The sequence below is a fragment of the Elephantulus edwardii genome, unplaced genomic scaffold (assembly GCF_000299155.1).
Source record: "Elephantulus edwardii isolate Elephantulus edwardi_28Jun2011 unplaced genomic scaffold, EleEdw1.0 scaffold00104, whole genome shotgun sequence".
Lineage (NCBI taxonomy): Eukaryota > Metazoa > Chordata > Mammalia > Macroscelidea > Macroscelididae > Elephantulus > Elephantulus edwardii.
This window is the reverse complement of record NW_006399854.1, coordinates 2,214,913-2,229,217: the sequence shown is the minus strand read 5'-3', so window position 1 is coordinate 2,229,217 and position 14,305 is coordinate 2,214,913. Positions and strand designations below refer to the sequence as shown.

The 14,305-nt window shown below is 38.2% G+C and overlaps 1 protein-coding gene across 1 annotated transcript in view; it reads left to right on the top strand.

Moving 5' to 3' along the window:
- The window catches only part of CCDC175 (coiled-coil domain containing 175), a 95,754-nt gene that overhangs the window by 62,294 nt on the left and 19,155 nt on the right, over positions 1–14,305 (top strand). The window contains exons 12-15 of the mRNA XM_006891819.1: positions 1,056–1,191; positions 2,998–3,129; positions 6,747–6,885; positions 10,565–10,644. Of these exons, the coding sequence (XP_006891881.1) occupies positions 1,056–1,191; positions 2,998–3,129; positions 6,747–6,885; positions 10,565–10,644 (487 nt within the window). The remainder of the gene's footprint in view (positions 1–1,055; positions 1,192–2,997; positions 3,130–6,746; positions 6,886–10,564; positions 10,645–14,305) is intronic.

Sequence of the window (14,305 nt, the reverse complement as noted above, 5' to 3'; positions counted from 1 at the left end):
AGCTCCAGCTCTGTATTCTCTCTGTCACTGTAGAGAAATCCAACTGATTTTTGTATGTTGATCTTGTATCCTGCTACTTTGCTGAATTGGTCAACTATGTCACCAAGGCTTCTTAATGAACTAGCAAGATGATACTTGCAATGTAGTGTCTGAGTGTAAGTTAGTAATTTCTCTTTGTTTTCATCTCCGTGAAGAAAGAAATGCTACTAGTTCTTCCCTTGTTGATGATCCAAGAAAAGTATTTATATTGTTATTGTTGCTGTGTATCGTAGAGTTGGAAATTACCCATAGCTGACTCCCTAGTGGGTTTTCAGAGGCAGTTAATCACACAGGAGGAGATTGCCCATCTTTTCCTGCAGAGTAGCTGATGGCCTTGAACCTCATACCTTAGGGATTGCAGCACAGCTTGTTACCACTAAGCCACTAGAGCTCAGTATTTCTAGCAGTGTCAGCAACTAGAAAGCACTTACTAAAAGCTCTTTTCCCCCTGCCACTGCCAATGCATCAAGTCAGACTCATAGCAACCCTGTCTTGCAGTTAGCAGCTCGATGGCTTATGCATAACGCCATTTATTGTTGTTATTATTTACAAGACTTTAGTGGTGCATTTTTTACCATTCTCTAATTATGTAGTAACTTTTTTTATATTATGTTTGGGAGATATTTTTGAGAGCTCTGAAACCAGGAATCTTTTATTAGAAATCAAGAATCTTTCCGAGTAATTTAGTAATTCAGCTGCCATTTTTGCCTGGGCCATTTGTTTTTTGATATGAGTGTAGCTTTCTCTATTTTAATATCTCAATAGAGAGCTGATGGGTGTGGGTTTATTAAATGCTTGCACAGATTTACAACTTCTTAGTCTAAAGCCACCTGCAGAGATACCATTGAGGCAGTTAACGTTTTGTCTGATTTGCTTTTAGCTAATGTGCAAAGTATCACTCTGAGTACAAGCTATTCTGCATAATCATAGTAGGACTTGTTTTACTCTGAACTCCTTTATATTTTCCATGAACTGCTCTGTCAGTTTAATCATTATTCTTTTGTTCTGTTCTCCAGTGTTATATATCAGTGGAATATAGCTCATTTGCTGAAAAAACATAAGCGATGGGCAGATGTAATAACGGCTGAAATAAAAAACCTTCTACAGCAAATTGAGGCTACACAACAAAGAAAAACCTCTTTATCAGAAGAGGTAAGGAAATTCATGAAACCCAAGATGTTAATGATTAGTCTCTTATATTGCATCAGAGTAATTGTACTGAAAAAGTCTTTAGTAAGGGACTTCTCCAAATTATTGACAAGCAATGATATGTCAGTTTGAATACTAAGGTACACCTGATGCAGGCCATGGTCTTTTTCAGTAGCCTAACATGCATCTAAGAGCAGGACAATGACTAAGGATGACAGAAAAAGAGTTGATTCCTTTGAATTGTGTTGGAGAAAAGTGTTGACTATCCCATGGATTGCTAAAAGAGCAAACAGATATGTCTTGGAGAAGCAAGAGTACTCCTGGAAGGCAAAGATGATGAAGCTTCATCTTGCATACTTAGGGCATGTTGCTAGGAGAGGTTTTTCCTTGGAAAGGGGCATTATGCTTGGGGGTGGAGGGTCAGCGAAGGAGAGGAAGACCCTGTGGACTGACACAGTCACCGAAGCAATGGGCTTCAATGTGTCAGAGATTGTGAGAATGGCACAGGATAGGAAAGGGTTCAGATCTGTTGTTCATAAGGTCATTATGAGATACTCAACTTGATGGCACCTAACAACAATAACAACAACAACAATTGTCTTTATTTAATTTTTAACTCAACCTTACTTTATTAGAAGGTATTTTCTTTTCTGCTCACTTCATATTTGAATTATTTTCTTAAGGCATGAATCCATTTGATATATTATTAACTATAAGACTTTAACAAATGAAGTAGCTATTTTCTTCAAGATAGACTTTTGAACCATACAACCAGAAACTTACTTGAGGGTGATCTATAGAAAAAATGTTTATCAAAATTTAAAACCAAGCATCTTGTACTTACCTCCTATATTTAAATTCTGCCTCCCTCTAAGATGATTGTAGGCAGTATAAAGACAGCATGAAGATGTCTGACTTCTGCCAACTCCATAAAGGGGAACTGTGTCAACAATATCCAAGTACATAATTAATTCCTGTAAGGTCAGACAGGGTCTCTCGTGCCCCTGCACCTGCTTCTACTAATTCCAACACCAATCTTACTAATCTACTGGGGCCAATGACTACAAGGACTTCAATGAACCACACTCACAGTTGGGATTTATTAGGGAAATGAACAGACTATAATTCAGATTGGCAGGAGGATACGATGCCTTAAACTAGACAGCCTCTCAAGCATGATCACAGGGCCTTTGACCTTCAGTCTCATGGCTTAGGTCATTGTTACAAAGTTCTTTAGTCCTATCAGTTGTGTTCCATCAGTCCTCCAGTAAACTTAGATTGAAAGATTTTAGCTCTGGCTCCGTGGGGCAGCAATCCCAAGTCACATCTCTGTTTCTCTGCTGAGGCTGCTGTTGCTTTTGTATAGATCTTAGTCTGGCGGGCACAGGAATCTCTGGCCCCAAAGAATGTGCACTGCTCCCTCATCCTTGTTGATGGTAAGAGCTCATATTTCTACTTCTGAATCCCTGCATTTTAATAGCAAGACTAACCAACTCCCTTGTGGATAGACTATCACATCCTATTTGTGTTATCCTGCCCAGCTGTATAGCAAAGTCAAAGTCAATAACTAGGAAAGCCATTTTGAACAATAAACCCTTTTAACATCATACTTTCTTTTACTAGAAAATGTTTGGGAAAAAATTAATTGCTGGAGAGAAAAAATACTGTCAATGGTTACTAAGAAATAATATCCCTTGCACTCAGAGACAAGTCTTATGCAAAGATATGTGAATTTAGCTGGTTGTTTGGAAATAAAAACTTTAATTCTAAAGGGAGAAATTATAATCTTTAATTCTTTTTTCTAATTAGACTGACAGTAGAGAAAAGGAGATTGATTTATTTGTGGCACAGATTGAACAACTTACAGTAGAATTAAAAGAAGAGGAGAAGAAATTTGTTTGCAAAGAAAAACAGTTAATTGCAGACATAAATAAGTATGAGGTAAACTTTATTTTACATCTATAAATTATTTTAGGCTGATGTATGGAGTGTAAACAATTAGTACTTGTTGTTGTTATTCATTAAATGTAAAGTGAACCTGTGTCTTCTAGCATGAACAAGGCTATAATATTTTTATGTTTTCAATGTTGTTATTGTTATGTGTCGTTGAATTGCCTGTAACTCATATACAACAGCCCTAAACCCTACTATATCTTGTGCCAATTTTATTGTCTCTGACATACGTACCCTTATTACCCCAGTCACTGAGTCAATTGATCTTATCAAAAATACAAAGATTCTCATCACTGGACCAATAGGCAGCATCATGATAGATGGTGAAGAGATTGAGATGGTTAACAGCTTTAGTTTGCTTGACTCCACAATCAATACTTGGTACCAGTATCCAGGAAATTAAAAGACATATTGTATTAGGAAAGTCTGCTGTCAGAGCCCTCTCCAAACTACTGAAGAGCAATGATGTCAATCTGAAGACTAAGGTGCACCTGATCGAAGCCATAGTCTTTGCAACTGCTTGCTATGCGTCAGAAAGCTGGACAATGACTAGGGATGATAGAAAGAGAATTGATGCCTTTGAGCTGTGGTGCTGGAAAAGAGTATTGAATATATTCTGGACTGCTAAGAGAACAGACAGGTTTATCCTAGAGAGGGTAAAATCAGGCTGCTCCTTGGAGGCAAGGATTCTGAAGCTTTGTCTGACCTGCTTTGACATGTTTCAAGGAGGGACCAGGTCTTGGAGAGGGACATCACACTTGGGAGCATGGAGGGACAGCACAAGAGAGGGAGAACCTGATAAGCTGTGAGAGGATATCAAGGATATCATCCAGGGAGAATGCAGGGGATCATTACAAAGTCAGAGGAGAAAGAAAAAACCAAGATGGATGTCAAGAGACTCTGAATATTGCACTAGAGTGCTGAGAAGCCAAAGAAAAGGAAAGAACTCAAGATATTAAGAAGCTAAACAGAAGGTTTCAAAAGGCAGCATGGGAAGACATAGTAAAGTATTATAATGAAATGTACAAAGAGCTGGAGTCAGAAAATCAAAGGGGCCAAACTCACTCAGCATTTCTTAAGCTCAAGGAGCCAAAGAATAAATTCAAGCCGTGAGTTGCAATGCTTAAGAAGGCTTTGTGCAGAACATTAAATGATCCAAGAAGCATGAAAAGAAGATGAAAATAAGCAAGAGCGTGTGGTGATGAAGGAAGAAGTTCGAGCTGCTCTGAAAGAACTGGCAAAAAATGAGGCCCCCAGGAATTGATGGTATGCCAATTGACATATTTCAGCAAACAGATGCTGCCCTGGATGTGCTCACCAAGTTGTGCCATGAAATCTCGAGGACAATCACCTGACCAAGGACAACCACCTGGCCACCTTGACTGGAAGAGATCTATATGTGTTTCCATGACAAAGAAAGGTGATATGACAGAGTGTGGAAATTATTGAACAATATCATTAATATTTTTCAGCGTGTTGTGTGTGTGTGTGTGTTATGTGCCGTCGAGTCATTTGTGACTGATAGCGACCCTATGTACAACATCCCTTAACCCTGCTCTATCCTGTGCCAATCGAATTGCCTCTGACACACCTGTCCCGATTACCCAGTCACCGAATCAATCCACCTCATAGAGGGTCTTCCCCTCCTGCACTGTCCCTCCACCCTCCCAAGCATGATGTCCCTCTCCAAGGACCTCTCTCTCCTTACAACATGTCCAAAGTATGTCAGGCGAAGCCCCAGAATCCTTGACTCCGAGGAGTAGCCTGGTTTAACCTTCTCCAGGATGAATCTGTTTGTTTTCTTGGCAGTCCATGGTACATGCGGTACTCTTCTCCAGCACCACAGCTCAAAGGCATCAATTCTCCTTCTATCCTCCTTAGTCATTGTCCAACTCTCTGATGCATAACAAGTGATTGGGAAGACCAAAGCCTGTATCAGACACACCTTAGTCTCCAGAGAGACACCATTGCTCTTCATTACTTTGGAGAGGTCCCTAACAGCAGACTTTCCCATGGCACTATGTCTTTTCATTTCCTGGCTACTGGTGGCAAGAGTATTGACTGTGGAGCCAAGCAAACTAAAGCTGTGAGCAATCTCAATCTCTTCACCATCCATCCTGATGCTGCCAAATGGTCCAATGGTGAGAATCTTTGTCTTCTTGACATTGAGCCTCAATCCATATTGGAGGCTACAGTCCATAAAAGTTTTATTTTATACTGGTTTAATTACAAAGTATCCATTGTTTTTCACCCCAGATCTTTCCCATTCCCTTTACCCACCCCTCCCTCTAGCCATCAAATTGGGCAACCCTATGATTAACCCCCTGCCCATCCTCACTCCTGTGCTCCTGTTCCCCCCTTGGATCCTCATACACATTTTACTAGTTGTCTTTCTGTTTTCACAAGAATGTCTTATACAGTATCTGTACTTACGGGACTGAGTTAGTTCATTTAGCATAATGATCTCCATTCCCTCCCACTTTAATAGTGATTTTCAAAATCATTGTTCCTACATTCTGCGTAGTATTAGTTACTATTTATTTTAAATGCATTCTGATTTTTTAAAAGATATACAACCATTCCCTTTGAAACTTGAGAAATTAAGCAGTCGTCTTCATGTTTTATTTCAGGTACTTTTAATCTATTTACTGTGATATTGTATCCAATTACTTTTACCTCTTTCCCCTTTTTTATTTGGATCTGCATTTCTTATATGTATATTCACTTTATAGCTTATTTTTCCCATTAAATATGATCAATCAGAGACAACATTCTCAAATATACTTTTGGGCTTTATGTTTGGTAACATTACAAGACTAATAACAGTAGAATTGTATAGAACTGGAAAAGTCTTTGGGAAGTTAATTGACCCTCATCTTCTGTCTTGAGGATTGTTATAAACTCAGAACTCTCAAGATTTGTCTTTTGCTGCCTTTTGAGCCTTGAACTACACTCACCCCCAAGACACAGTTCCAACTAAACAGGTCTATAAAGGGAACAGTAACACTCAGCTCATAGAACAACCAAACACACAAGATCACAAGAGCATAATTTGCCCAAAGTTAAAGCTCAAAAGGTAGGAAGGGAGATACTGGGAGGATAAATGGAAACAAGAACTATAGAGAGACAGTGAGAAGAGTGATGACAGAATGTGGAGGTTGAAATCTATGTCATAAAATGAAATATGTATGAATGATTGAATAGAATACCAATAAAAAGTTAAAAAATACTAGAGAATCCGTAAGTCAGCCAACAAATGTGTATTAACCACCTAGTATGTGACAGGTAGAGTAGCTTGCTGGTACAAATAGTTGAAAGACTCAAAAGAAAGTCCTGGTAATACACTTCCAAAAATCAGCCACGAAACGCTCTATAGAGTAAACTTCTGTTCTGAGACACCTAGAGTTGCCATGAGTTGGACACAACTCTATAGAAACTGAGTATTTTTGTTTGGTTTCCTGTGCCAAATACCTCCGAATATAAAGAGACCACGGCACAGAGCCCTCTCACTCAAATAACTCATGTTCTTCTCTAGAGTGGTTTTGTAAAGTTCTAAAAAAGAGAATTTAAAAAGTGAAATTATCTCAATTTTATTTTCTTCAAAGGTTAAACTTGTTAAGGAAGTGCAAGTTAACAAAGAAAGGGAAGAAGAACTAGCTGAGTGTCTTCCACAACTTCAGGAGGCAGAAGAAATATTTGCAGAAAAATATAGACAGTTTGAAGACCTTACAAGTGCTCTTTCAGGTATATATGAAGTATTTAGCACTTGATCTCAATCCCAGGTGAGGATTTCACTGCCGTCTTCTACTATAAAGTAGACAATCAATCTACAATCCAATTCTGAAGCCTGTCCAATTTCTCCCATGATGCTTTGTTTTCTAAGTTTTCCTCATCCATTAATTTCCTCTCCTATGCACTGCAATCTTATCTCTATTGCTAGGACTTTTATTTTCTCTTTTATGTCTATTCAAAATTGAGGGCTATTATCTTCTTCCTATAGTGGGTAAAGGTAAAACAAATTCTTTAATCTTCTACCACACGAAGAATTTTTTTTAAAAAGTTCTCACCATTAATTTTCAAAATATATCTTATATCAAATTATGACTTTAAGCCTTAGTAAGTAAGTACTTATAAATTATTTTTGCTACTCAGCTACAAAGATATTATGCATGAAGAGAGCAAAAGGACAGTACAAAGTCAAGGAAAAACCAAAAGACCAAAATGGATGTCAGAAGAGATTCTTAAATTGTGTGAGAGCATTGACATGTCCAAACAAAGGAAAGAAATGTGGAAGTAAAACAGATAAACAGAAGATTTCAAAGAGTGACATGAGAAGACAAAACAAAGTATTATAACAAAATGTGCATAAAGCTGGAGCTAGGAAATAAATAAAACACACTCAGTGTATCTCAAACTGAAAGAACTAAAGGACAAAGGCAAACCTTGAATAGCAATACTGAAGGATGCAATGAGTAAAATTTTGAATGATCCAGGAATCATGAAAAGAAGATAGAATGAATATACAGAGGCATTGGACTAAAAAAGAATTGACTGACCCAGACTTGAGAAAGTAACACACTATCAAGAACTAAAGGTAAGGAAGGAAGAACTTCAAGCTGCGCTGAAGGCATTGACAAAATATAAGGCCCCAGGAACTGATGGAATATCAATTGATATGTTCTGACAAATAAATGCATCCCTGGATGTACTCCTCAATCTGTGCCAGGAAATTTGTAAGTCAGCTACTTAGCGAACTGACTAGAAAAGATTCATATTTGTTTCTATTCTCGAGAAATTATCAAACAATATCATTACTATTACAAACAAGTAAAATCTAACTGAAGATTATGAAAAATCAGCTAGAAAAGTACATTGACAGAGAAGTTCCAGAAGTTCTAGCTGGATTTAGAAGAGATTGTGACACTTTGTATATGATTCCTGATATCCGATAGATCCTGGCTGAAAGCAAAGAACACCAGAAAGATGTATATTTGAGTTTTATTGACTGCACACAGGCATTTGACTTGGTGGGCCATACATAACAAGTCATGGCTGATATTGAGAAGAATGGGAATCCCAAAACACTTAAGTGTGTCAGATGAAGCTTCAGAATCCTTGCCTCCAAGGAGCAGCCTGGTTTAATCCTCTCCAGGATGAACTTGTTTGTTCTCTTAGAAGTCCTTGGTATAGTCAACCCTCTTCTCCAACACCACAGCTCAAAGTCATCAATTTTCCTTCAATCATACCTAGTCATTGTGCAGCTCTCCGATGCATAGCAAGTGATGGCAAAGACCATGGCCTGTATAGGGCACACCTTAGTCTCCAGTCTGACATTATTGTTCTTCAGTACTTTAGAGAAGTCTCTGACAGCAGGCTTTCCCAATGCAAAGACTTTTCCCTTTTAATTTCCTGGCTGCTGGTGCCAAGAGTGTTGATTGTAGAGCCAAGTAAACTAAAGATGTTAACAATCTCAGTCTCTTCATCATCCATCATGATGTTGCCAATTGGCTCAGTGGTGAGAATCTTTGGTTTCTTGATATTGAGCTTCAATCCATATTTAAGGTTGCAGTCCTTGACCTTCTACAGCAAGTGCTTCAGGTCCTCCTCAGTTTCAGCAAGCAGGGTTGTGTCATCTCCAAAATGCAGATTGTTGGTAAGTTTTCCTTCAATCCTGATGTCACATTTCTCCTCATAGAGCCCAGCCTCCCAGATAATCTGTTCTGTATAAAGAGTGAAAAGATATTGTGATAGGACACATCCCTGGCATACACCCTTCCCAATTTTAAACCATGCAATATCCCCTTTCTCATTTCTTATGACTGTATCCTGGCCCACATATAGAAGAGCAGAGAATAAATAACACACTTTTGGAAGGTTAAAATTGGGATAGAAGAGTGATCAGAAGAAGAAGAGGAATAGTAATTTCTCACAGAAAAGCACACTATGAATGCAAGAAGTTCTTGCCACAGAACCTTGAAAGTCTTGAACAGTGTAGGACCCTGCTACCTTGAAGTCTAAGATGAGACATGGGCCTAAAGTTAAGTTGAATGTCTTTAAAAATTTCAGTCAGACGTCAGCGAAGTCCCTCTTCTGTTCAGCTGAGTAAATACTCCTTCTCAACACAGTAAAAAACAAACAAAAAAAAACCCAGAAACTGGACCAGAGAGTTCCAAATGATGAGCCATCAGATATGGCTGAGAGGCGGAGAGAGTTGCGATTTGGAGATTCCTCATCTCTCCCTCTGCTTATCGTGGAGAATTGGCAACAGTTGTGACAATCTCCTCCCTTTCCTTCTTCCCAAAGAAGAATCCTTACATTCTTCTCAAAGTGAAAAAAAAAATTTCACAGAAAAGCCTAATAGATACTGACCTTTGAGAGTTTTCCAGCTTCTCCCTCTATGACCACTATACTATTCAAGGAAGCCCACTCAGAAATCTAACTTTCTACTGTCTCGCTCTTAAATAGTCCCAGGGCACCAAAGATCTCTATCCATGTAGGCTCTGTCTCACATACTTTAGACATGTTGCCAGGAAACACCAGTTCTTAGAGAAGGACATCATGCTTTGAAGAGTGGACAGACAGGGCAGGAGAGGAAGACACTAGATTAGATGTATTGACACCGTTAACTGGGTATTGAGGGTAGGTGTGTCAGAGCCAGTGAGACTGGATCATAACAGGATGGGTTCAGAGATATTGTACATAGGGTTACTATGGGTCACAGTCGAGTCAATGACACATAACAACAGCAACAATCGCACCATAAAGTTATGCTTGCTTAAAACGATTTTAAATTATTAGAACAATATAAATATCATTACCTGATGAGCTGCATGTTGTTGTTATTTGCCATCAAGTCGACTACAACTCATAGTGACCCTATGCACAATAGCTTTGAATCTTGCTCTATCTTGAGCCAGTCTCACTGTCTCTGACACACCTTCCCCCATTACTCTATTTACTGTATCAATCCATCTTGTCTGAGGTCTTCCTCTCCTGCACTGTACCTCCACCACTCCAAGCATGATGTCCTTATCCAAGGACTGGTGTCTCCTGGCCACATGCCCAAAGTATTTGAGATGGAATGGAGGGGGGGTGTATGTGTTTGTGTGTATTGAGGTGGAACTATAGTTGTTCCCTATCAGATGGGAGTAATTATGCTAAATTATCCTCTATTGCATTAGGAAGTAAAAAGAAAAAAATCATTAAAATGACAAATCAATATATATTCATATAAGAATGCTTTAAGAAATGGATATTCATGCAAAAGGAATTTAAGAGTTAAAAAATCCTTGCTTCTGATGGATCAAACACCTGACAAGTTTTAAATCTTGTAATAATATTTGATTTTTAAAATAAGACCCAGCTCTTAACTTTTTTTTTAACAAAATAGCATTATGGTATTATTTTTTTTTCTTTTTTCTAGCACAAAAGCGAGAGGAGACGTTAATAAGCCATTCCATTTTTCAGACAAAAAGAGACTTATCAAGATACACTCAACACATGGTAAATGGTCAATGCATTTATTTATTTTCCCCTTGGATTAGAAAATGGACCCATAGTAGTATATGGATAATACCTTAATTATTTGATACTATTTGAGTTTTTAGAAATTTTCTTTATTAGGCTTATCCTTTTAAAATGAGTAACTTAAAGAATATAGCTATATGTAAATGCATCTACATGCACACAGGAATATACACCTCCAAGTTCATGTATATAAATGTGTACACATGTGTGTGTATACACAGATTTAGGAGCTGAATAACTTAACTACAGGAAAAATTTTTCATAGTGGAGTCTTCTAAAGTAAAGGGATTGGATTATACTTATTAATGGCTCTTTTCAAGTCTTTGATTTTCTTAAATTTCTGTGGAATCAAGCACGGGTAGGCAGATGTTGCAGAGAAGAGAGCAGATAAATTAGGAATAGGTAAAGAAGTGTTAACTACCATTTAAAAATTAATACTTAATAGTTAATGTATCTAAAGTTAGTTAAATAAATGTGAAAGCATTCTATTCTTTGAGAGGCATTGATATAAAAAGAAAAGTAATATTTATATGTGTAGATAAATAGGAAGAGAGAATTACAAATATAGCACAATTAGAGTTCTATTATTTTAATCAGATACTACTGACAATGATTATACAATAAATAAAGGTAATGTGATTTAAAATAGTTTGATAATGGATAGCTAAATAGCTCAATGGAGGATTCAGAAAAATTCTTAAATAATCTTGGGGGACTCAGGACAGAGGCATCCCTGGGGTTGTAGATACCTGTATCTGGAGGTCCTTGTCCATGGCTGTGGGGATATACCAGGGGCCAAATAGAATGAGAGACTTTAGTGTGCAGAACATTGCACGAAGGGAAGAATTTCCTTAGCTCCCTGTGATGCAGGGCTGACCTGTGAGTCTCTGCATACAGGTGACCCAGGTGGGGATCAGATCTCCCACCACACCAGAGACAAAGGAACACAGTAAGCCTCAGGAGAAAAGATCAGGAGAGGTGGAGGCTCTGTGCAGAGAGCGATCACTCAACAGGATTGGGGTGTCCCTGGGGCTGGAGACACTTCCATCTGGAGATTTTTGCCTCCATGACTGTGGGGCCATCCATGGGGCCAACCTGGAAGAGCACACAGGGAAGAATATTTTTGGTTCCCTGTGACACAAGACTGACCAATGAGCCTCTTCAATCAGGTAGCCAAGGAGTGGAGGCTGTCTGATCTCAGATACATCAGAGACAAAGGAGCATACCCACTTGCAGGAGAAAAGGTGAGGAGAGGTGGGGGCTCTGTGCTGAGATAAAGCACTCCCCATTGCCTGTGGAGAGAAAGGTCTGAGGCATCCCTGAGGATGTAGGTACCTCCATTGTGGGTCCTGCATCCCTGGCTGTGGGGCCATCCCAGAGACAAAACAGGACAAGAGATTTTAGTACCCAGAATTTCAGGCAGAGGGAAGGGATTTTTGTAGCTCTCTAGAAGAGAAAGAGGGCGGGCTGATTTGAGACCCCCTGCATCTAAGCAGCTTGAGCTGGCAGCCATGAATTCTAATCTTCTGCTACTCCAGAGACAAAATAAGACATTAAGCTCCAGGGGGAAATGTGCAGAAGAAACTGTTTGAGTAGAGCACCTGGTCTCACACTACCCAGCCACTTCATATATGAAGGAGGCCTATAGAGTTGATGTCAGGGGATTTCTTCAAGGTGAAATTCCTACAGGGCTGCAGTGCAGAACAGAGAGAACCTCAAGGACTTTAAAAAAGGCAAATTTTCCCTGAAGTATGTACAGTGGAGTGAGCACTTCACCACATTTTAACTTGGCAACTAACTAGTAACATTTATAAAGGTAAAAACTACCAACAACTTTCATGCACACAATAGAAACAACCTAACACTTATCAAGAAAAACTTCACATAATGTCAGAAAAGCAACAGACAGCTTCAAACAGCATGAAGAAACTAAGCCCTCTCAAAAAAAAAACCAAAAAAACAAAAAAAAAAACCACACCAAAGAAACATACCAACCAAAAAACCCCAAAACAGAGAATTTCAGAGACTTCATGAATACCCCAGAGTCAAGAAGGCAGATGATATATGTTGATATGGAGACCTTAAAACAGCTATGAATAAAAGTACAAATGATGGAAGAAACACTGGAAGCCACAGATAAAGGAAATACCTAGAAGCAGAGAACCAGAAAAAATATATTGATGAAGTATTATTTGAACATCTACATAAGAAGGTACAAATGACGGAAGAAGCAATGGAAACAAACAAGAAAGTAATGCTCCAGAGACACAGAGCCAGAATAAATATATTGATGAGGAGGAACTTGCACAAATACAGGAGAAAATGCAAAACAAATGGAAAAATTGAAACTATAGATAAAGAGATATAAAAACTTAAAAAAAAAATCATCACAAGATAAAGAGGGTACTGCCAATACAGTACTACTAGAAATAACAGAGAGACATGAAAATGCAATCTAGAACATTAAGACTGGAATGGCAAAAGTAACCAAAACATTGGAAGGAAAAGAAAAAAAAAGAAGAGAAGGAGCAGAGTGTCAGTGAGCTGGAAGACAAGAATCTCAATGAAAACATACAAGAAGAAAAATCAGAGATGAGACATGAAGAAAATATTAGAATTATGTGTGATAACATAAAAAAATAACATATTATTGGAATTCCAGAATATGAGAGGGATAGGGAAATTACTGAGAAAATTGTTGAAGAGGTACAAGAAGGCAACTTCCCAGGTATTATAAAGAATGAGGAAATCTACACTAGGGAAGTTCAGTGAACACCAAATAGACCAGACCAAAAAAAGGAAAATATCAAGACATATCATAGTCAAATTCTCCAACATAAAAGATAAGGATAGAATACTAAAAGCAGCATGGGAAAAACAAAGTATTACCTACAAAGGAAAAGCCATTGGATTAAGTTCTGATTTTTCAGAAGAAACCATGCAAGCAGGAAGACAATGGGATTGCATACACAGAAAGTTGAAATAAAACAATTGCCAACCCAAGACACTGTATCGAGCAAAGCTCTCCATCAAATATGAAAGAGAAATTGCATCGTTTGCAGAAAAGAAAGAAATTAAGGAATTTATGAAAAAATCTACAAGACTTTTTGAGGGAAGTCCTACACATAGAGGCACCAAAGGAAAGTGGATGGATCATAGTAACAAGAAATAACAACAACAAAAAATAAACACAGCAAAACGGCAGTGATAAAACCTGGCCTGTCAATAATATTTAATGTGAATGGACTTAATGTACCAATCAAGATAAAAAGAATAGCAGAATGAATAGATCTAAAAGCAAGGTCCATTAATATGTTATCTATAAGAGACACATATAATAAATGAAGAGAAAGGTAGACTCAAAATCCAAGGCTAGTAAAAAAAAAAATATAGCAAGCAAATGATATCCACAGAAAAGAGTGGCAATAAAATAGACAAACATTACCATAAAAGGGAAGGAAGGACACTATATAGGGATTAAAGGCACAGTAGATTGAGAGGACATAATCTTGGTGAACACCTATGACCCAAATGATTGTTGTTGTTGTTGTTATGTGCCATCGAGTCGTTTCCGTCTCATAGCGACCCTATGCACAACAGCTCTAAACCCTGCTCTATCCTGCGCCAACCGCACCGC